Source organism: Carcharhinus amblyrhynchos, chromosome 3 (genome assembly GCF_965287045.1).
Source record: "Carcharhinus amblyrhynchos chromosome 3, sCarAmb.v2.hapA, whole genome shotgun sequence".
Classification (NCBI taxonomy): Eukaryota; Metazoa; Chordata; class Chondrichthyes; order Carcharhiniformes; family Carcharhinidae; genus Carcharhinus; species Carcharhinus amblyrhynchos.
Genome location: NC_137326.1, coordinates 136,212,780 through 136,235,373, shown reverse-complemented (window position 1 = coordinate 136,235,373; position 22,594 = coordinate 136,212,780). Strand labels below are relative to the sequence as shown.

The 22,594-nt window shown below is 44.7% G+C and overlaps 1 protein-coding gene across 1 annotated transcript in view; it reads left to right on the top strand.

Moving 5' to 3' along the window:
- Positions 1 to 3,064: 3,064 nt before the first annotated feature.
- Positions 3,065 to 22,594, top strand: part of LOC145341274 (IgGFc-binding protein-like) — a 75,280-nt gene continuing 55,750 nt past the window's right edge. Inside the window, exons 1-6 of the mRNA XM_080186199.1 lie at positions 3,065 to 3,128; positions 5,418 to 5,567; positions 6,666 to 6,928; positions 10,702 to 10,789; positions 18,060 to 18,197; positions 22,101 to 22,357. Of these exons, the coding sequence (XP_080042325.1) occupies positions 3,065 to 3,128; positions 5,418 to 5,567; positions 6,666 to 6,928; positions 10,702 to 10,789; positions 18,060 to 18,197; positions 22,101 to 22,357 (960 nt within the window). The remainder of the gene's footprint in view (positions 3,129 to 5,417; positions 5,568 to 6,665; positions 6,929 to 10,701; positions 10,790 to 18,059; positions 18,198 to 22,100; positions 22,358 to 22,594) is intronic.

Here is a 22,594-nt window from a genome sequence, read left to right as displayed (position 1 = left end):
TAATTGAGTTTTTTGAAGGGGTAACCAAGAAGGTAGATGAGGACAGTGCAGTTGATATTGTCTACATGGACTTTAGAAAGGCCTTTGACAAGGTACCATATGGTAGGTTGTTGCATAAAGTTAAATCTCATGGGATCCAGGGTGAGGTACCTAAATGGATACAAAATTGGGTTCTTGACAGTAGCCGGAGGGTGGTTGTAGAGAGCTGTTTTTCAAACTGGAGGCTTGTGACCAGCGGTGTGCCTCAGGGATCAGTGCTGGGGCCAGTGGCATTTGTCGTTTATATTAATGATTTGGATGAGAATATAGGGGGCATAGTTAGTAAGTTTACAGATGACACCAAGATTGGTGGCATAGTGGACAGTAAAAAAAGTTGTCTCCAATTGCAATGAGATCTTGATCAATTGGGCTAGTGGGCTGACGAATGGCAGATGGAGTTTAATTTAGATAAATGCGAGGGGATGCATTTTGGTAAATTGAACCAGGGCAGGACTTACTCAGTTAATGGTAGGACACTGGGGAGAGTTACAAAATAAAGAGATCTATCGGTACGTGTTCATAGCTCCTTGAAAGTGGAGTTACAGGTGGACCGAGTGGTGAAAAAGACATTCGGCATGCTTGGTTTCATTGGCCAGAACATTGAATACAGGAGTTGGGACGTCTTATTAAAGTTGTACAAGACATTGGTAAGGCCACACTTGGAATACTGTGTGCAATTCTGGTCACCCTATTGTAGAAAAGATATTATTAAACTAGAAAGTCTGCAGAAAAGATTTACTAGGATGCTACTGGGACTTGATGGATTGAGTTATAAGGAGAGGCTGGATAGACTGAGACTTTTTTCTCTGCAGCATAGGAGGCTGAGAGATAATCGTATAGAGGTCTATAAAATAATGAGGGGAATAGACAAGGACAATACCTTTCCCAAAGGTAGGAGAGTCTGAAACTAGAGGGCATAGGTTTAAGGTGAGAGGGGAGAGATACAAAAGTATCCAGAGGGGCAATTTTTTCACATAGAGGGTGGTGAGTGTCTGGAACAAACTGCCAGAGGTAGTAGTAGAGGCGGGTACAATTTTATCTTTTAAAAAGCATTTAGATAGTCACGATGAGTATAGAGGGATATGGGCCAAATGCGGGCAATTGGGATAGTTTAGGGGTTTTAAAAAAAAGGCAGCATGGACAAGTTGGGCTGAAGGGCCTATTTCCATGCTGTAAACCTCTATGACTCTTTGACTATGACTCAGTTTTGCAAGTTGTAAGAGTCATAGAGGTTTACAGTAAATAGTCTCACAACACCAGGTTAAAGTCCATATCATAGAAGTTTACAGCATGGAAACAGGCCCTTCGGCCCAACTTGTCCACGTCACTTTTTTTAACCATTAAGCTAGTCCCAATTGTCTGCGTTTGGTCCATACCACTCTATAGCCATCTTACCCAAGTCTTACCCATTACTAAATCTGCTTCCACTACCCATTCAGGCAGGACATTCCAAGGCAGCAGGCGATTGGGGCAATGTTGGAAGAAATATACCAGCAGAACTCAGTGCTGGGCCCACTTCTGTCTTCAGTATGTGTAGATAATCTTTCCTTGGGTATAGAGAACACATTGTCAAAATTTGTGGATGTCACAAAAGCAGGAGGTTTAACAAATAGTAAGAACAGTCAGGAGGATTGGAAGAAGTGAGTCTGGGTTATTAAATGCCAATGGCTTTTGTATAGTTCTCTTTGAAATTGACTGTACTGTTCAGAGGGGATCATTAGTGACTCCTCAAAGTTAATGAGATGTGAACTTTCCTAAAATTGGCAAATGGCTTCTTTTGTTTAGAGGGTCACAGACATAGATCCTATCATTTTAAAGGTCTTTGCTTGGTTTTAACATCTTAGAAATAGAAATGAGCATGCCTATATGTATTTCATAAAAATATAGTGTGAGGTTTTAGTCCCTCACAGACTGCTATGATCATATTTGGTTTTAATTATTTGTTGAAAATGTTCTAAATTTTCCATTCATTGATTCTGACTTTTTTAAACATGCAGTGAGGAGGACCTATCACAATCGCAAAGGAGTTTAAACATCTGGGTTCCAGGAGCAGGTATGTTCCTTTCAAACATCTGGTCAATTGGTGAAGGATATTGGTTTGCAGGGAATATTGGTCTATAAATAAAGTCAGAAAATTTGGAAAGTGCACTTCAGGCTAGCCACTGTCTAAGAATGAAAGATGGATATATGTTTTGGGTGTGTGGCTTGCTGATCTAGAATGTTCTCTTTCTATTTTTGTTATCCAGCATTTATGGGAGTTGGGACAGTGAGGAATTGAACCTGTCCTCGTTGTGATGAGGGTTGTTCATGTTGGGAAGTGGTACATGCTGCCAGGTGGTGAAGGATAGAACTGGAGCCAATTTTTTCATTCTTCATAAGTTTTTATTTACAGAATTGCGCATCACAGAACATCTTACCCAGGCCCACTCCCCACCCTATCCCCCTAACCCTTCACTTGTGCCCTTTATTTAATCGCCTCTCCATGTTCTTCCCCCCAAAATGAACCATTTCTGCACTGAACTTCATTTGACCCCTGTCTGCCTATTCCACCAACTTGTCTATGTCTTTTCCGCTCACTGCAGAATTCCAGACCGTAACATGCCCTCGTAGTCATCATATTTAGATGAAATTAATTTTCTTTGTTGTCTAATGTTGCACCAGCACTTTGTTTAAGTGAGGCATCCTGGCCTCTCAGTGGCACTCTGAATATGCTAGCACAATTTTTAACCTGGCAGATGCTCTTGTTTCTTCAATCTAGGTGATTAGCATGGCTGAATGGAGGAAGCAGAAGGTTCTACCAGGAGACGTACCAGGTGTACCCCAGAGTGAAGTAGGAACTCAGAGAGTCAAACACACAGCTCCTGCTGAGAGTCAAACACACAACTCCATGAAAAGCAGCAGGAAATAGACAGGGATAAATGGTCCCACTAGCACCAGAAAGCTTGATAATATTGCCACGTTCAATCAGGGATGGTGGTGAATAACCAGGTGACAAAAAGGAGGAGGAAATGGAGGAAACGGCTGTATGGACATCACTGACAGTCCACTGTTGAGTAAAAGGGTGAATGAAGTGTTGGCAAGGGTCTTAGGTAGAAGTGTTATGACTGGCAGGTGTTAATTGGCATATCAGCCACATCTGAAAAGGGAATACATTACGAGTAATCACAACTGTTTTCTATTTGTATTTTACCACAAAAAAAAGTGTCCAAAAGTCAGGAGCCACTAATTCCAGTGACACTTTTGAAGATTGAAAATATTAAAATTAAAAACATATTAACAAAAGAAAAGTTAAACACACAAGATTACATTTACACTCTTAAAGTTATCCTTACAGAACATTTCCCTGAAATAATTCTTACCTGGTAGACTCATAAATAAAGACCTATATAGACAACAGTACACAAAGATATTTAACTGACAAACTTCCAATAATGTTAACAAAAGGCACTACCCACTGTTGCTATAATGGAGATATATGACAGGGCTTATCTCTTTTCTATGGAAAAAGATTTTAAACAAAACCCCTGCTTCCTGGAACATGCGATGGCTGAAAGCTATTCACAATTCTGTCCCAGCACAGAATATGCTCTTCAGGATATCTTATACTGCCACATCTAGCTCAGCTTCCAACATCACTTTAAATATTTTTTTTCTCTCATCTTTCCCCATTACCCATATCCTTCTTTGAAATTTATCTTTGCCAGGATATAAAAATTATTTTATGTTCTCCTTATGGCCACAACTTTGAGGTAAAATAAAATTTAGTAACTCTGCCTAACTTATTCATGACCTTTCCTAAGGTGTAAATTCCTTCTTAACACTCTTTGAAACTCAACAGCTAAAAATTGAAATTTTCAGTTAAGGTTAAATTATAAGTCACAAGTAGGCATACATTAACACTGCAATGAAGTTACTGTGAAAATCCCCTGTCACCACACTCTGGTGCCTGTTTGGGTACACTGAAAGAGAATTTAGCATAGCCAATGTACCTAACCAGCATGTCTTTTGGACTGTGGGAGGAAACCAGAGCATCTGGAAGAAACCCATGTAGACACAGGGAGAATGTGCAAACTCCACACAGACAGTGACCCAAGCCAGGAATTGAACCCAGGTCTACGGCACTGTGAGGTAGCAGTGCTAACCACTGTGCAGCCGTGCCACCCTATCTCCTCATACAAATTTCTACCCAAATTGTGTTTACCTGTGGAACATCTAATTTGGCCATAATTAAGTCTGGCCTACATGTGACTCCAGAGCCACAGTGATATGGTGATTCTCAACTGCCTTTTGAACAAGGGCAACTAGGGATGGGCAATAAATGTTGCCTGCCTTTCACAACCAGCCCCTTTGATGTGATTGCTCTGAAGGGGGTGCAGAGGAGATTCACCAGAATGCTGTCTGGCATGGAACGTTTAAGTTATGAAGAGAGGAGGCATAGATCTGGGATATTTTCATTGGAGCAGAGAAGACTGAGGAGCGATCTGATTGAGGTTTACAAGATTATGCGGGGCATGGACAGGATGGATAGGAAGCAGATGTTCCCCTTAGTTGAAGTGTCAGTCATGAGAGGACACAAGTTCAAGGTGAGGGGCAGGAAGTTCAGGGGAAATGTGAGGAAAAAACCTTTTTACCCAGAGCGTGGTGACAGTCTGGAATGCGCGGCCTGGGAGAGTGGTACAGATGAGTTGCCTCATGCCCTTTAAAAAGTATCTGGATGAGCACCTGGTATGTCATAACCCAAGGCTATGGGCTGGTAAATAAGATTAGGTAGGCTAGGTGGTCCTCACATGTTGGTGCAGATTTGATGGATTGAAGGAACCATAATGGTTGGGGGGCAGACCTTGCAAAGATCCGTTGAACTCAGGTGGAATTTTTCAGTTTTGGGGTGAGCGCAGCTAGAAAATCCTGCCCTCAGTCCCAACTTAACAAGTTACACACACACACACACACACACACACACACACACACACACACACACACACACACACACACACACACCACATATACAATCCTCCTTTGCATAATACCCACAGTAGACTCCAGAAATATTAAAAAATAACATTTTCTTCATTAAAGTGCCAAGTGGACAATGACAACTTCATCCTATGATCCAAACTATGAGATGCCACTGTCTAGCTAATTCAGTTTATGCTAACGGATGAAATGGCTGTGTGCACTGAACACACAGGTGCTGCCTGGCCAACTGGGTGTTTTCTGCTTTGGTTTTGGATTACCAGCAGCTAAGGGGTTTTTCTTTTTGCTTTTGTATATTCCACAATAAATTGCAGTTCTCCATTTGATTCCCAACAATTATGAGCCATCAATCCCTAAAATTATCCGAAAATTAAAAGTGGCTCATTTTAGTGCCTTCCTTCTAGACTACATCACGAGATGTGATTTCAATAACAACTCACAGCCGTTTTGTGACTGGATCCAGACCTGTGAGGGGGACAATGGAAACTGGATAAGAAACAGACACGCTACACCAACACTGGGAACTGGTCCTGATGGAGATTATCCAAATGGAGGTGAGATTCCTCAACACTGCGATCTTGAGTTTGGCCCCAAACCTCCCCATCTCTCTTTCCTCCTTTAAGATGCTCCTTCATATTTACCGCTTTGATAGAGATTTTGACCACCTGCCCAATATCTCTATATGCGGCTCTGTGTCAAATTTTGTTGATAATTACTGTTATGTTGTGCTTTGGAATGTTCTACTATGATTGAAGTGCTTTAGAAATGCAAGTTGTTGTTGTTAGGTTGCCAAAATGATACTGCTGAGGCAGATCAAAGATAAACCATTTGATTATATGTTATTGAATCTAAAAATCTGTTTTGCACAATTTTGTTAGCCAAGTAAAGCACTGGCTAAGAAATAAAACTAACATGGAAAAAGGTTCAGCCCCACTGTGCTACATTACATACTATAAGCACTCGAGGGTCGAGTTTCTATCTGGGTGCAATTATAGAATCATAGAATCCCTACAGTGCAGAAGGAGGCCATTTGGCCCATTAAGCCTGTACCAACAATAATCCCACCCAGGCCGTATCCTCATAATCCCATGTATTTACCCTGCTAATCTCCCTGACATTAAGGGGTAATTTAAGCTCAATCAGCGTAACTGGCAATACAATTGTGCTCAAAACTGCACTTGTTTGAGAAATGATTTTTTTTCTTCAGGTTTCTGTTTAGATTAATTTGCGTGACTGCATTTATTAGCTTGGCAGTTAACTGTTCCCTTGTGCATTCTCCCATGATAATGCTTCTATCAATTAGAGGCCTTTTGCCAACCAATCAGCATTCTGTTCTCACGCAGTATAAATTATTGTTCCATCTAGAATTGGTATTCTTGCAAATCTGTCCTGTTGAGACCAAGACAAAAAGCTTTGACAGCATGTCCCTTTTTTCAGCAATGCTCAAGAATTAGGACTGACTGTCACCAAAATGTTTTGAATTGGCAGTTATTAATATCGATTGTAAATAGTTGGGGCTTGATGACTGAATCCTGTGGCATTCTACGAGTTAAACTGTGCAACTAAGAAAGGGCAAGCTGATTGGTACAATTATGGTGAATCAGTGATTTTTAAAAGTTGTACTGAACCTTTTTTTTCATTGCTGTATGTAGGTGGATACTTCATTTACCAAGAAGCCAGCAACTTTGTTCCATCTGCATTCATTAGATTGGAGAGTGAGGAAATCAGCGTGTCTGGGGAAATATGCATCGATTTTTGGTACCATATGCTGGGGTCTGAGGAACAAAATGAACTGAAGGTTCTGGTTAAAAATTATACAACTGAATCAGAAGTGTGGAGTAAAAGAGGCAATCAAGACTCCTCTTGGATGTATGCCTCAAGAACAGTTAATTTTCCAACAAAATCCAACATACAGGTGATTTAATTACTCAGGCTATGTTTCATGGGCATTGTAACAGGTTTATTTATTCCGGAACGATATGAAATCGTGTTTGTTTTTCACCATGTAAATCCCACAGGGGCACATGGCCTGTCCACCAGCTCCCTGAATCTCTAGTTATATTCCTTCTCAGTTGGCCACAGCTGAGGATAACCATAAGAATGTAACACAAAATTCAGAGCAGGATTAGGCCATTTGGGATTAGTCCCATTTGGGACTTCGATGTTGTGGCCATTTCAGAGACATGGATAGAGCAGGGGCAGGAATGGTTGCTGCAGGTCCCGGGGTTCAAATGTTTCAGTCGGAGTAGAGAAGGAGGTAGAAGGGGGGGAGGGGTAGCATTATTGGTCAGGGACTGTATCACAGTGTCAGAGAGGAAGTTTGATGAGGACTTGTCTGTTGAGGTAGTATGGGCAGAGATTAGAAATAGGAGTGGAGAGGTCACCCTGTTGGGAGTCTTTTATAGACCTCCTAAAAGTTTGAGAGAGGTTGAGGAAAGGATTGCGGAGACGATCCTGGTTAGGAGTGAAAGTAATAGGGTAATTGTTATGGGAGATTTTAACTTTACTAATATTGATTGGAATTGTTATAGCTCTAGCTCGTTAGAGGGGTCAGTTTTTGTACAAAGCGTGCAGGAAGGTTTTTTGACTCAGTATGTAGATAGGCCAACTAGAGGTGAGGCTATATTGGATTTGGTGCTGGGAAATGAGCCAGACCAGGTGCTAGACTTGGAAGTTGGTGTGCATTTTGGTGATAGTGACCACAATTTGGTTACGTTCACCTTAGTGATGGAAAGGGATAGGCATGAACCTCGGGCCAGTGGTTTTAGCTGGGGGAAGGGTAATTATGAGGCTATTAGGAGAGAATTAGGAAGCATAGGTTGGACTAGGAGATTACAGGGACTGGGAACGTCCGAAATGTGGAGTTTTTTCAAGGAGCAGCTATTGCGAGCCCGTGATAGGTATGTCCCTGTCAGGCAAGGAGGAATTGGTAGGGCTAGGGAACCGTGGTGCACCAAAAAAGTTGATTCGTTGGTTAAAAGGAAAAAGGAGGCTTATGTTCGGATGAGACGTGAGGGCTCGGGTAGTGCACTAGAAAACTTTAGATTGGCTAGGAGGGAGTTGAAGAGTGAGCTAAGAAGGGCTAAAAGAGGACATGAGAAGACTTTGGCTGATAGGGTTAAGGAGAATCCTAAGGCGTTCTTATAGGTATGTCAAGAACAGAAGGTTGGTTAGGGCAAGATTAGGGCCAGTTATAGACAGCAGAGGGAAGTTATGTGTGGAACTGGAGGAGATTGGAGAGGCATTAAACCAATATTTCTCTTCAGTGTTCACGCAGGGGGACATGGATATAGCTGAGGAGGACACTGGGTTGCAGGGGAGTAGAATTGACAGTGTTACAGTTGATAAGGAGGATGTGCTGGATATTCTGGAGGGTCTGAAAATAGATAAGTCCCCTGGTCCGGATGGGATTTACCCCAGGATTCTCTGGGAGGCAAGAGAAGTGATTGCAGAGCCTCTGGCTCTGATCTTTAGGTCGTCGTTGGCCTCTGGTATAGTACCGGAAGATTGGAGGTTAGCGAATGTTGTCCCATTGTTTAAGAAGGGGAACAGAGACTTCCCCGGGAATTATAGACCGGTGAGTCTCACTTCTGTTGTGGGCAAGGTTTTAGAAAAAATTATTAGGGATAGGATTTATAGTTATTTGGAGAGTAATGAATTGATTGGAGATAGTCAGCATGGTTTTGTGGCGGGTAGGTCGTGCCTTACTAACCTTATTGAGTTTTTTGAGAAAGTGACCAAAGAGGTGGATGGGGGTAAGGCAGTGGACGTGGTGTATATGGATTTTAGTAAGGCGTTTGATAAGGTTCACCATGGTAGGCTTCTGCAGAAAATGCAGATGTATGGGATTGGGGGTGATCTAGGGAATTGGATCAGGAATTGGCTAGCGGATAGGAGACAGAGGGTGGTGGTTGATGGTAAATATTCATTATGGAGTTCGGTTACGAGTGGTGTGCCTCAGGGATCTGTTTTGGGGCCACTGCTGTTTGTAATTTTTATTAATGATCTGGATGAGGGTATAGTTGGGTGGATTAGTAAATTTGCTGATGACACCAAAGTCGGAGGTGTGGTAGATAGTGAGGAAGGGTGTCATAGTTTGCAGGAAGACTTAGACAGGTTGCAGAGCTGGGCCGAGAGGTAGCGGATGGAGTTTAATGCGGAGAAGTGTGAGGTAATTCACTTTGGTAGGAATAACAGATGTGTCGAGTATAGGGCTAACGGGAGGACTTTGAATAGTGTGGATGAGCAGAGGGATCTAGGTGTATGTGTACATAGATCCCTGAAAGTTGGGAATCAAGTAGATAAGGTTGTTAAGAAGGCATACGGTGTCTTGGCGTTTATTGGTAGGGGGATTGAATTTAGGAGTCGCAGCGTTATGTTGCAACTGTACACAACTCTGGTGCGGCCGCACTTGGAGTACTGTGTGCAGTTCTGGTCCCCACATTACAGGAAGGATGTGGAGGCTTTGGAGAGGGTGCAGAGGAGGTTTACCAGGATGTTGCCTGGTATGGAGGGGAGGTCCTATGAGGAGAGGCTGAGGGATTTGGGGTTGTTTTCGCTGGAAAGAAGGCGGCTAAGAGGGGATCTTATTGAAACATATAAGATGATTAGAGGTTTAGATAGGGTGGATAGTGATAGCCTTTTTCCTCTGATGGAGAAATCTAGCACGAGGGGGCATGGTTTTAAATTAAGGGGGGGTAGTTATAGGACGGATGTCAGGGGTAGGTTCTTTACCCAGAGGGTGGTGAGGGATTGGAATGCCCTGCCTGCTGCAGTTGTAAATGCGCCTAGTTTGGGGGCGTTTAAGAGATCCGTGGATAGGTTTATGGATGAAAAGGGATTGGTTTAGGTTAGTGGGTCATTGTTTTGTAACTGGTCGGCGCAACATCGTGGGCCGAAGGGCCTGTTCTGCGCTGTAATGTTCTAAGTTCTATGTTCTATGTTCTATTTGGTCACTCAAACATGCTCAGCCATTTGATAACATCCTGGCTGATCTGTTTATGGCCTCAACTCTACTGTCTTGTCCACCTATCATAACTCTTAACTCCCTTGTTAAATTTGCTCTTTGGGGAATAGAATACCACATATTAATGACCCTCTGAGAAAAAAAATCTCCTCGTCTCCATCTTAAATTGGAGACCCATCATTTATACACTGTGTCCCTAGTTTTAGACTTTCCCACAAGAGGACCCATCCTCTCAACATCCAACCTGTCAAGTTCACCAGCATCACCCCCACCCCCTACTACTCTGCTCAATACTCCTTTCTCTCCACCTGACAATTGAACTAATCACAAACCACAGCTCATACAGTACCTCTGTTGGAAGTTCATGTACAGACACTGAGGAGAGGACTGGATCGGCCTAACTTCTGATTCTCCACCAGGTCAAAAAGCATGTTGACATTAAGTGTCAAGCATAAGGAATGCATAAATCCCAGAGGGGTGAGGAGCTGAGTTGGAGAGAGAGGTCAGCACGAGTGGATCTGTCCACTTCCTTAGGATTTGATGCCTTCAGAAGGGAAACCAAAGAAAATTAGAATAGGAGAAAATGGATCTTGCATCCCATCATGCAGTGAAGTAACAGATTGGTGCTGAACCAGCACATCACAGTGTGACATTGTTCTAATATGGGTAACTTGTGCAATGGATGATGTTAAGCAGATTCTTAATTATTGTTAATGTTATAGGTAATTTTCGAGGCAATCCGTGGAGAGACTGAGTATGGCGATACAGCAATTGATAATGTAGCTATCAGGCGAGGAGGCTGCGGTGGTGGTAAGATTTAAATAAAGATTCTTACACTTTAATTTTGGTTATTTTTAGTCTCTCTGCAGTACTATTCTCCAACTGCAGTGGAACCAGTCAACCTGATCCCAAGCACTCTTACAAAATTGTTCTGTACAACTGCTGAGATAACTTGTTCCTTCATTTTCTTTCACTCCCAATGCTCTTACCCTCCTTTACCACCCTCCCAAAATTATTACTCTCCCAGTGATTGTACATTATGTTTGGGGTGTGATAGTGAATGCTAGTGGGATATTTGATGCATCTGAGCCTTATTTCTAAATCCTTTCCTGTGCACATGCGAGACACATGGTCATTACATTGCAATCAACCCTGGGAATTATACCTCATATCCCTTTACCGCTACAACCCCCAGCCCCTCTCCCCCACCCCTCACTAGCAAAGGGGGAAGAGGCTGTTTGTAGCAGTCCTATACTCTTGCTATGAGTTTACTAACAGGAATTAAGCCCGTGATCTTCTGCTTTAACTTAAAGGCAGTAGGATTGGACAATAAATGCTGGCCTTTTCAGCAATGCCCACATCCTGAAAATAAATAAATTAAAAATAACTTCGAAATATTACTTGGTAATAAACTTGCGTGTCTCCCTACTGCAAAGCGAAGTGGGCTTCTTGGTGATTTATGATGTCGAGCTGAAGAAAATGAGAAAAGTTGAAGGGGAAGAATGGATCTTGGATCTTCATGCAGTGAAGCTGCACATTAGTGGTGCACCATCACATCACAACCCGCATCTCTACTCCTTGATGTTACTGTTGAAACTGTGAACTCATTCTTGGATGGCTGGTGTGTTGTACTGACCTAATTCCTCTTCTGATCTTCGTGTATTACAAACTGCCCATTCCTTTGCTGCCATTCCACATTACTACCTCTGTGTCCCTTATTCTCTAAGGGATACAGAGATAATAATGTGGAATGGCAGATTAATCCCCATTCCTTGGTCTCTTCCAATCATCCTTGGGATCTTTTCATTCTTCCTGCGCCCATTCCTCACATTCTCACCTTTCATCTCTTAATTTAGTGACGGCAAACTTAAATCGGTGAGTGGGCCAAATGAGTGGCCCTCTGTCATCTCAGTGGGTTGCAGGATTGAAATCAGGCTTGTTCACTAATCATGATCCCATGAATAAGATTAAATACATTCAATAAATGCCAAATTTTTCATAATGAATAATGGAAAATGCTTAATCATTTATATATGCATAGAACTATCATCAACTTCAAATGGTAAAAATAAATTTTAACACTTTGATTTGATATATTTTTGTCACATGTATTAGTGTACAATGAAAAATATTGTTTCTTGCATGCTATACAAAGCATACTGTACATAAGGAAGGAAAGGATAGAGTGCAGAATGTAGTGTTACAGTCATAGCTAAGGTGGAGAGAAAGATCAATTTAATGCAAGGTAGGTCCATTCAAAAGTCTGATGGCAGCAGGGAAGAATCTGTTCTTGAGTCATTTGGCCCGTGACCTTAGATTTTTGTACCTTTTTCCCTGATGGAAGAAGGTGGAAGTGAGAATGTCCGGGGTGTGTGGGGTCTTTAATTATGCTGGCTGCTTTTCTGAGGCAGTGGAAGTGTAGACAGTGTCAATGGGTGGGAGACTGATTTGAGTGATGGGCTTTGTTTACGACATTCTTTAGTTTCTCGTGGTATTGGTCAGAGCAGGAGCCATAGCAAGCTGTGATACAACCAGAAAGAATGTTTTCTCTGGTGCATGTGTAAAAGGTGGTGAGAATCGTAACTGACATGGTGACCTGCACACCTAAATATTTGAAGCTGTTGAGCATTTCTACTTCGTCGCCATTGATGTAGACAGGGGCATGTCATCACTACACCTCCTAAAGTCGATGACTATCTCCTTTGGTTTGCTGACATTGAGGGAGACATTATTGTCGTCACACCAGTTCACCAAATTCTCTATCTCTTTCCTGTACTCCGTCTCATCATTGTTTGAGACCTGACCAACTACAGTGGTGTCATCAGTAAACTTGAAAATCGAGTTGTGGGAGAATTTGGCCATACAGTCATCGGCGTATAAGAAGTATAATAGGGGGCTAAGAACACAGCATTGTGGGCCATCGGTACTGAGGATGATCATGGAGGAGGTGATGCTGCCTACCCTTACTGACTATGGTCTGTGGGTTAGGAAGTTCAGGTTCCAGTTGCAGAGGGAGGAGCTGAGACCCAGACCATGGTGTTTGGAGGTGAGTTCCCTGGTTTGGGTACAGAGGCAGTGCATGGCTCTCAAGTCAATGTTGTGAGCATGTTATTGCACTGGGGGAGGGAGGGGAGGTCAGTCAGAGGGTGACTGTATCGAGGGGGTTCAATGAGAGGGTTAATGTATTGGGAGGGGTCAGTGAGAGGGGTAATGTATCAGGGGTATCAGTGAGAGGGTGAATGTATCGGAGGGGCTCAGTGAGAGGGTTAATGTATCGGGAGAGGTCAGTGAAAGGGTTAATGTATTGGGGGGCAGTGAGAGGGTTAGTGTATGGGGGGTTCAGTGAGAGGATTAATGTGTAGGTGGGGTCAGTGAGAGGGTTAATGTATCGGGGGTGTCAGTAAGAGGGTTAATGTATTGGGGGTTCAGTGAGAGGGTTAATGTATTGGGGGGTTTATTGAGTGGGTTAATGTATCAGGGGGTCAGCACGGACCTCACTTCATTTGCCTTGCTTTATGTGCAAATCACTTTGTCAGACGGGTCGGGAAAAGACTACATAAATGGAAATCAGCAGAATGTGGCAACCCCGTGCACAGGCAACAGTCAAGAAAATGTCTCATGAGCCACATGCAGAACCCAATTGGACCACATGTGGCCCCAGGCTGCAGGTTGCCCATCACTGTCTTAATTCATTTTCTTTGCTTCCAATTCCTCTCTCATATCCTATTTCTCTTTCCTCAACCCCCGATTCCTTTTTGTCCCCCACTCTTTCTTCCTCCCTCTTCCCAGTCAATTTTTACAAATCTCCATCTTCAAGCTCTTCCCCTGATCCCCCTACTTCCACTCTCAGCCTGTCCCTTCATTATCCCACCTCTTTCCTTCAGGCTGCCCAAATACCTTACCCTTTCCCCTCCCTCCCCCTCACTCTGCCCCCTCCCCCTCGCTCTGCCCCCTCCCCCCTCATTCTGCCCTTCCCTTATCTCTGCCTCCTCACTCTGCTGCCCCACTCTGCCCCTCCCCCTCACTCTGCCCATTCCCCCTCAATCTGTCCTCTCCCCCTCACTCTGCCCCCTCCCCTCATCCTGCCCCCTCCCTCTCACTCTGCCCCCTCCCCCCTCAATCTGCCCCCTCCCCCTCACTCTGCCCCACCCCCTCACTCTGCCCCCTTCCCCCTCACTCTGCTCCCTCCCCCACTCTGCCCCCTCCCCCTCACTCTGCTCCCCTCAATCTGCCTCTCCCCCTCACTCTGCCCCACCCCCTCACTCAGCCCCCTTCCCCCTCACTCTGCCCCCTCCCCTCGCTCTGCTCCCTCGCTCTTGCTCTGTCCCCTCCCCTCTCACTCTGCCCCCTCCTCTCACTCTGCCCCCTCCCCTCGCTCTGTCCCCTCCCCCTCGCTCTGCTCCCTCCCCATCACGCTGCCCCCCCCCACTCTGCCCCCTCCCCTCCCGCCCTGCCCCTCTCCCCTCACTCTGCCCCACCCCCTCACTCTGCCCCCTTCCCCCTCACTCTGCTCCCTCCCCCACTCTGCCCCCTCCCCCTCACTCTCCCTGACCCCCTCACTCTGCCTCCTCCCCCTCATTCTGCCCTTCCCCCTATCTCTGCCTCCCTCACTCTGTCTCCTCCTCCTCACCCTGCCCCCTCCCCCCTCACTCTGGCCCCTCCCACACTCTGCCCCCTCCCCCTCATTCTGCCCCCACCCCCTCACTCTGCCCCCTCCCCCTCATTCTGCCCTTCCCCCATCTCTGCCTCCCTCACTCTGTCTCCTCCTCCTCACTCTGCCCCCTTCCCCCCTCACTCTGGCCCCCCCCCCGCCCTGCCCCCTCCCCTGTCACTCTGCCCCTCCCCTCTCGCTCTGCCCCCTCCCCTCGCTCTGCTCCCTCCCCCTCACTCAGCTCCTTCCCCCTCACCCTGTCTCCCCGCCCCTCGCGAGCTGCGGCCGTTGGGCAGTTGGCAGCTGCAGCGCGAGCTTCGCCGCGCGTGCAGTCAGTGCAGAGCGCGCGCGGGGGCTGCTCACCTGCCTCAGGTGTTTGCTGAGGGATGGAGAGTGAAAACTCCTCTTCTCCTGCTGCCTGTCAGGGAAACCTGCCCATGCTGAGCACTGTTTAACCCGCCAGCCAGTGACAGATTCAATCTCTTGATGTGTGAAATGGATCGGAGCCCGCCCTCTTTGAAACCTTCCAGATCTTTCTGACATGGAGGAATGGGCTTGAAAAAAATATTCCCGATCTCTTTGGCTATTTTGTCCTCAGTTTCACTCCAGAGGCAGTGCCAGAGTGATGTGACCAATGATAGGCACCATTTCAAGGACGGGAATCCCAGAGCTGAGAAGATGATGGGAATAATAATTTAAGAGATACTGATGATGGGAGCCCCAACCCAGGACACATTTACCAGAAAAACCAACCTGCCAATCATTTCTGCACGAGGCCAGGTGCTGATGCCAGGAGAAATGGTTTGTCGGCTCAAAGAAGACACCAAGTGTTGGCACCACAACATTTTCACCTTCTGACAGACTTTCCAACAATCCATGATTAAATGGCCAATATTTGTTGCATTCAGTGAGGCAAGACATGGATCTCATGGCTGCAGGTTTACAAGAACAAGCCAAGGATTTGAAAGAAGATTACATTTGGGGAGGAAAATTAGGCTGGAACCCTGACGACAAGGATTACTTCCAGAAACAGATATCTCCTGGCACTCTCTTGCTTTAATTTTCCAAACAGCTCCTGCATGTTAAGAACACACCGCTCATCAAAGCTGAACTGTCATCTTCCCCCTACCCTTTCCCCCTACCCACCCCACCTTCCAGAACTCAATATCTTTCCATGGCCCTATCCAATAAACACACCAATACCACTGATGTAGAGGGGGTGGTCCATGTCCTAAGTCATGCTTCCTCTGGGTGATCCAATATAGTTGGTTTGTCCAACCTGCATTACAACAGTAATTGCACTTAAATTACTTTAAGGTGTCAGGCAGCCATGATAAATGTGATATAAATTCAAATCTGTTTTTCTTGTGTCGCGTCTAAAGTGAGAGGAGCAAAATGGGAGTGAGTTGGGGTTGGATGATATTTCTCTGTTGTGGTGCTCAGAACCTCCAGTATCTGGCTAACCATATTATCCCTGACCACTGTTAGACACTTCCTCAGTCCTGGCGCAGAACCACGCAATTGTAATAGTGCAGAAGGAGGACATACGGCCCATCATGTCTGCATTGGCTCTCCAAATGATTAATTCACTTAGTACCATTCTCCCACCTTCTCCCCTTATGCTCTTTGGGAAAATTTGATAGACCGTGTTGCTGTGAAGTTTGCTTAAAATGATCTCAGGTGAGCTGGATAAAGCACGATTGTTTATTCTTCCATCATATGGTGGGAGAGAACTACATTGAAGTGACCTCCAAAGCAGTGCTCTGCCAGTCTACAGACTATGTACGCAGAACGTTGTTTAGATTCCAATGCTGTCTGCATTTAGGTTTATACTGAACAGATATCTCTACCTCCAGGTGGTACATGGTTCACAGGCAAGGTGTGTCATAGTGTAGGCATTTTCTGTCTTCAATTCTTCTCAGAGACTGCACCTGATCTCCGTCTCGATGTCTATTCCTTCTACAATGAATAGCCACAGCCTTGCATTGGGATTTTTTGCTAACTCAGGTCTGTGAGGTGTAAAGGGCTCGCCTGGAAAATTCATTGTACTGATATGAGCTTGTTGTGTAGTGAAGGTTCAATGATGTAAAGTTGACTGCCTACATAAACATGCAGCTAGTGGTATCTTTTCTCCAAGTGTATGAATACTGGATATAATCCCTTTTAATAAATTCATATTAGTTTTAATAGTCACTTTTAAAAGTGCGCTTAATAAATTTATATTAGTTTAATTAGTTTTGAATTCCTAACAGGCTGGGTTACTGGAGAGTTGAGGGGCATTTTTGTCACCCAAAGACTTTTGGGAATCTGGAACTCACTGTTTGATAAGGTAGTAAAGATAGAAATCCTTATCACATATATAAAAATACATGGATATAAAATCCACTTAAAATGCCATAACCTACAGAATGTTGATAGATGAAAATCCAAAGGGATTTTAAAACAACTCAATTTTCAGTGATTTATGTCATGCCCACTTTTTTTTTAAGGACAATGATTTAAAGGAGTTTAATATTCAATTGGAGGTCTGTGGCAGCTGTTGCTGCCTTGGAGTTCACAACCCTCGAATGATCTCACAACCAGCTGCCCTCCCCCGCCCACCTCCTCTTTCCCCTTCCCCCACCCCAGTTTTGGAAGCCATGTGATAAAGTCTGTAACAGGGTATCTAGAGACTCCATCATTCCAGCACAGCATTGTTGGAGACTTGTTTTGCCAGTTGAGGGAGGCTACTTGTGGTGACATCAAAGAACATGGAAAATGTATGTTATTACTGCATCATCAGTTTGAATATGAAGACAGACCCAATCCTTGGTTGTCATGCAGCAAGGGCTTTGAACTTGCCCTGACATGAGGATCTTTGCATTCTGCCACTTGCAATTTCTTCTCCCTGATGGAAAACTGTGATTCACATTGTTTAAACTCACAAATTACATTCTTCAGAGCGCTGACGTTGAGGGCACGGGAATGTGTGATGAGACACATTGTTCCATCACTCGATACATGGATTTCTTTCAAGCTATAAAATCTTTGAGAAGACAAAGAGGGAAAGGTAAAACAGAATGATCAGGATGCCTCATTTGGTACATTATGCAGCTGCATAATGAGTGCAGATCTTGTTCTGAGTGTTCTGCTTCAGCCTTTTGAAACAGCTGGAGCCAACAGGGAGTGACTATGTTGAGGAAAGTAAGTTGGTATCAAGGGTCTTTACTTGTTCCGTTCCGTTTATTTTCTCATCCATTTAGGCATACAGATAAAAAGGACCATTGAAAGAAAGTGTGGAGAATTATTAAACTGATTCCAATCTAGTTGTTCCCTAAGCCACTTCCTTATAATGGCTTTATTGAGTAGTTCGGTTTTGAACATCTGGCTTGATTTCTCAATGATCAGTTTATGAAAGATGCAAACAAATATTTTTCATTAAATCCACAGATTGTGTGTTGGACTGTAATTTTGATGTTGATCTGTGCAGTTGGACGCAATCCAAGACAGATAATTTTGACTGGAAACGCATCAGTGGATCCACACCATCAGGTCACACAGGACCGTCCTATGACCACACCACTGCAGGTAGGCAATGTGAGATCCTTGTCTTATCTCTAGGGGTTAGAACATAGAGCATTACAGCGCAGTACAGGCCCTTTGGCCCTCAATGTTGCGCCGACCAGTGGAACCAATCTAATGACCCTCTAACCTAAACTATTCCAATGTTATCCATATGCCTATCCATTGACCATTTGAACGCCCTTAAAGTTGGCGAGTCCACAACTGCTGCAGGCAGGACATTCCACGACCGTACTACCCTCTGAGTAAAAAACCTACCTCTGACCACCCCTTAATTTAAAGCTATGTCCCCTCGTGTTAGCCATCACCATCCGAGGTAAAAGGATGGTGATGTCCACCCTATCCAATCCTTTGATCATCTTGTATGCCTCAATCAGGTCACCTCGTAACCTTCTTCTCTCCAATGAAAATAACCTCAAGTCCCTCAGTCTTTCCTCATAAGACCTTCCCACCATACCAGGCAACATCCTGGTAAACCTCCTCTGCACCCTTTCCAATGCCTCCACATCTTTCTTATAATGCGGCAACCAGAACTGTACGCAATACTCCAAGTGCGGCTGCAGCTCACGGCTCCGAAATTCAATCCCTCTACCAATAAAAGCTAACACACGGTACGCCTTCTTAACAACCTTATCAACCTGGGTGCCAACTTTCAGGGAGCTATGCACATGTACACCGAGATCTCTCTGCTCGTCAACGCTACTAAAAGTCCTTCCATTAGCTCTATATTCTGTACTCCTGTTATTCTTACCAAAGTGAATCACCTCACACTTTTCCGTATTAAACTCCATCTGCCACCTCTTGGCCCAGCTCTGCATCTTATCTATGTCTGTAACATCCATCCTGTTGATAGAGATGATTACAGAGCATGAAGGGCACAGCACCAAGCATACCTACATGAGATGCCAACTCAATGAAGCTACAACACAGCAGAAGCCACATGCTATAGATTGAGTTAAGTGATCGCACAAACAACAGATTAGATCAAAATTCTGCAGTCCTGAGACATCCAGTGTTGAATGGTTGTGGATAATTAAACAGGGTGGAAGAGTCTGCAAACACTTCCATCCTCTATGATAGTGAGGCCCTGCTCATCAATACAAAGGCAGGATCATTTGCAAACATTCCCAGCGAGAAGTACTGAGTGGATTATCCATCTCAGCCTCTTTCAGAATTCCCCTGTGTTACAGATGCCAAACTTCAGCTAACTTGATTCAGTTCATAAGGTATCAAGAAATGACTGAAGGCAACAAAGGCTATGCCCCCAACAACATTGCAGCTGTTGTGCTGAAGACAGATGTTGTAAAACTGTCCACACCCCTAGCCAATCTGTTCTGGTGTAGCTACAACACTGACATTTACTTAAAAGCAATATGTAAAATTTTCAGAGGGTGTCCTGATCACAAAATGCAGGACAAATCCAATCAGTACAATTGCCATATCAATCTACTCTTAATCGTCAGTAAAATGATTGAAGGTATTGCCAAGAAGGCTGACAAGTGACATTTACTCACTAATAACTTGCTCACCAATGCTTAGTCTGCCCAAACCAGTCATCTCATTACAGCTTAGGTTCAAATACAGACAAAGGAACTGAATTCCAGAGGTCAGGTGAGAGTGACTCCCTGTCATCAGGGCAGCACTTAAATGAGCATGGCACCCAGGAGACTTTTTAAAATTGAAGTTGATGGGAATCAAGTGGGGTGAAGAGGAACATCTCTAATGGTTGGAGTCATACCTAACGCAAACAGGATGGTTGTCAGAGGCCGATCATCTTAGCCCCAGGATACCACTGCAGGGATTCCTCAGGGTACTGCCTAGGCCCAACTCTCTTCAGCTACTTCATAGATCACCTTCAATATATCAGAAGTTGTGGTGCATGCTGATGATTGCATCGTGTTCCATTCATAACACATCAGATAATTAAGCAGTTTGTGCCTGCATGCAACATGTCCTGGGCAACATTTGGCCATGGATTGATAAGTGGTAAGTGACATTTGTGCCAGGCAATGACTATCTCCATTCAACTAAAGAGAGTCAAAGCACTTCCTATTGACATTAAATGAGGTTCCCATCATAAAACTTTCGCCATAAATGTCCCGGAACTGAAACTGAGAGGCTGAATATACTGTGATCAGTGACTCTATTTGTGACTCCACAAAGTCATTCCACCAAGTTTACAAGGCAAAAGCAAGGAGCATGATGCAAAACTTTCCACTTGCTAAAATGAATGCAGCTCCAATAGTACCCTAGAACCTCAACTCTATCCAGGACAAACCAGTTGAATTGGTTACCACCCCAACCACCACTTAAATATTTGCTCTTTCCATTATCAACGTGCCATGGCAACTGCATGTATCATCGACAAGATGCATTGTAACAACACAACAAGGCTCCTTCAACAGTATCTTCAAAACCCATAGGAGGACCACTTAGAAGGACAAGGGCAGCAGAAACATGGGAACACCGCAACGGCATGTTTCCCTCAAAGTCACACGCTGTCCTAACTTGGAACCATGGGGGTGAGTCGCCCATCCCGCTGTGCTAATTTTCTAGCACAGCGGGCCGGGAGAATTGCGCGGGGGTTGATTAGCCGGGTTCCCACAAGCATTCATGCCCTGCTTGCATCTCCCAGCACCAGATTTCCCGTCGGAAATCGGTAGGGAGGGGGAGCTAGCATTTAAATGATAATTTAAGTATCATTTAAATGCTATTAGCGGGCCCAGGACTGAATTCTCCCAGCCTGCCAGGTGTTTCACTTGTGTGGGGTTGAGACTAGCTCCCGACTTTCTGGAGCTAGTGACCTGACCCCACTACATCGCTGGGGTCTTTTAAAAGACTTCTGGATGAGTATATGGGATCTAATGGGATTGGGGGTTATAGATAGGTCTATGGCTTAGTAGGTATAGAAGTGATGGGTGCAACTTGTGGGCCGAAGGGCCTGTTTGTGCTGTAGTGTTCTATGTTCTATGTTCTAAATTGGGGGTGGGGGGCGCAATCGGGGACCCCTGAGTATGGGCACCCTGGCAATGTCAGCTTGTGCCACCTGGCACTGTCCAAGGAGCAAAATGTCAATGCCCCAGAGGGCATCTTGGCATTGTCCCTTCAGCACGGGACAGTGCCAAGGGGATGATGCCTGATGGGGGCAAAGCCTAATGGGGCAGGACCTAAAGGGAGTGAGGGGTGGGGTAGAGAGATCCTGCTGCCACTTTGCATTGGGATCGATGGAGACAGGTGGGAGGCCGGCGATTGGGGCAGGCCTGCCAAGTGGGATGGGGAGGGGGATGTGGGGTGTTCTGCCTGCAGGAATGTCTGCACTGTGGGAGAAGGTTGGGCGGGGGGGAGGCTGAAGATCAGGGCGATCCGGGACAGGATGGGGGATGAGGTTGGCCCGGGAATGGTCGTGTGGACTGCGATTGGGCTTTGGGTGGGGGAGGGGGTGTGGGGGGTGGTGGTTTGGGGAGGGCCAACACTGCAAGTGTTCCAGGTTGACCACTGATCGAGCTGGCCAGCAAATGGGACGTTGACAGTTCGGGACCATTGTGCATGCGCAAAGTCCTGCTGGTTTCAGCCTCCGAGGCGGGAATAGACCCTGCCCCCTGAAATCTAATGTTATTTATGCTGGTGGCCTCTGCAGTGCACAAAGTGCGGGAGATTTTAGTCTGAACTCCCTGTGACACTTCACTGACAATGGCTTAAAATTCAAGAAATACCTTCCAAACAGAACCTGGTGTACCTACACCAAATAAACTGCAATGGTTCAAGAAGGTAGTTCAACGCCACCTTTTCAAGGACAATTATGGATGAACAATAAAGGCTTGCTTTGTCAGTGACAAGAAAACTCACATAAGAACAAATTAAAATAAAAGATCATTTGTTTCTAACCAATGAGCATAATTGTGTGTCCAGGTGGTTACTACATCTACATTGAAGGAAATGATGGCAGTGAAGGAGACAGAGCGCAATTGGTCAGTTCTCCATGCAAAATGACAGGAGCTCAGTGCTTGCGATTCTGGTACCACATGTATGGAGTGGCTCATAGCATGGCTTTGAAAGTTTACCAGGTTGAAGGTGGGATACCAGCACTAATGTGGTCGAAGACAGGAAATAAGGGAAACAAATGGATCGCAGGAGAAGTGGGCTTGCAGCTCTCAGGAAATTCTCGGGTAAACTATCTGAAAAATATTTATGTGACTTTTTTTGGTTTTTGTTATGTGATGAAATTGGGCAATTTGCAACATCAGTTGGAAATGAAGTAGCGTTTTTCTATCTTAAAATAAAGTTGAACTTGTTAATTTTAAATCAGAGGAGTTATCTGTGGTTGTATCAAGAAAATAATGAATTGATGTATTCATCCTGTTCCCCCCTGTGACTGAAAGGGAGATACTAAAATTGAGTTTGAC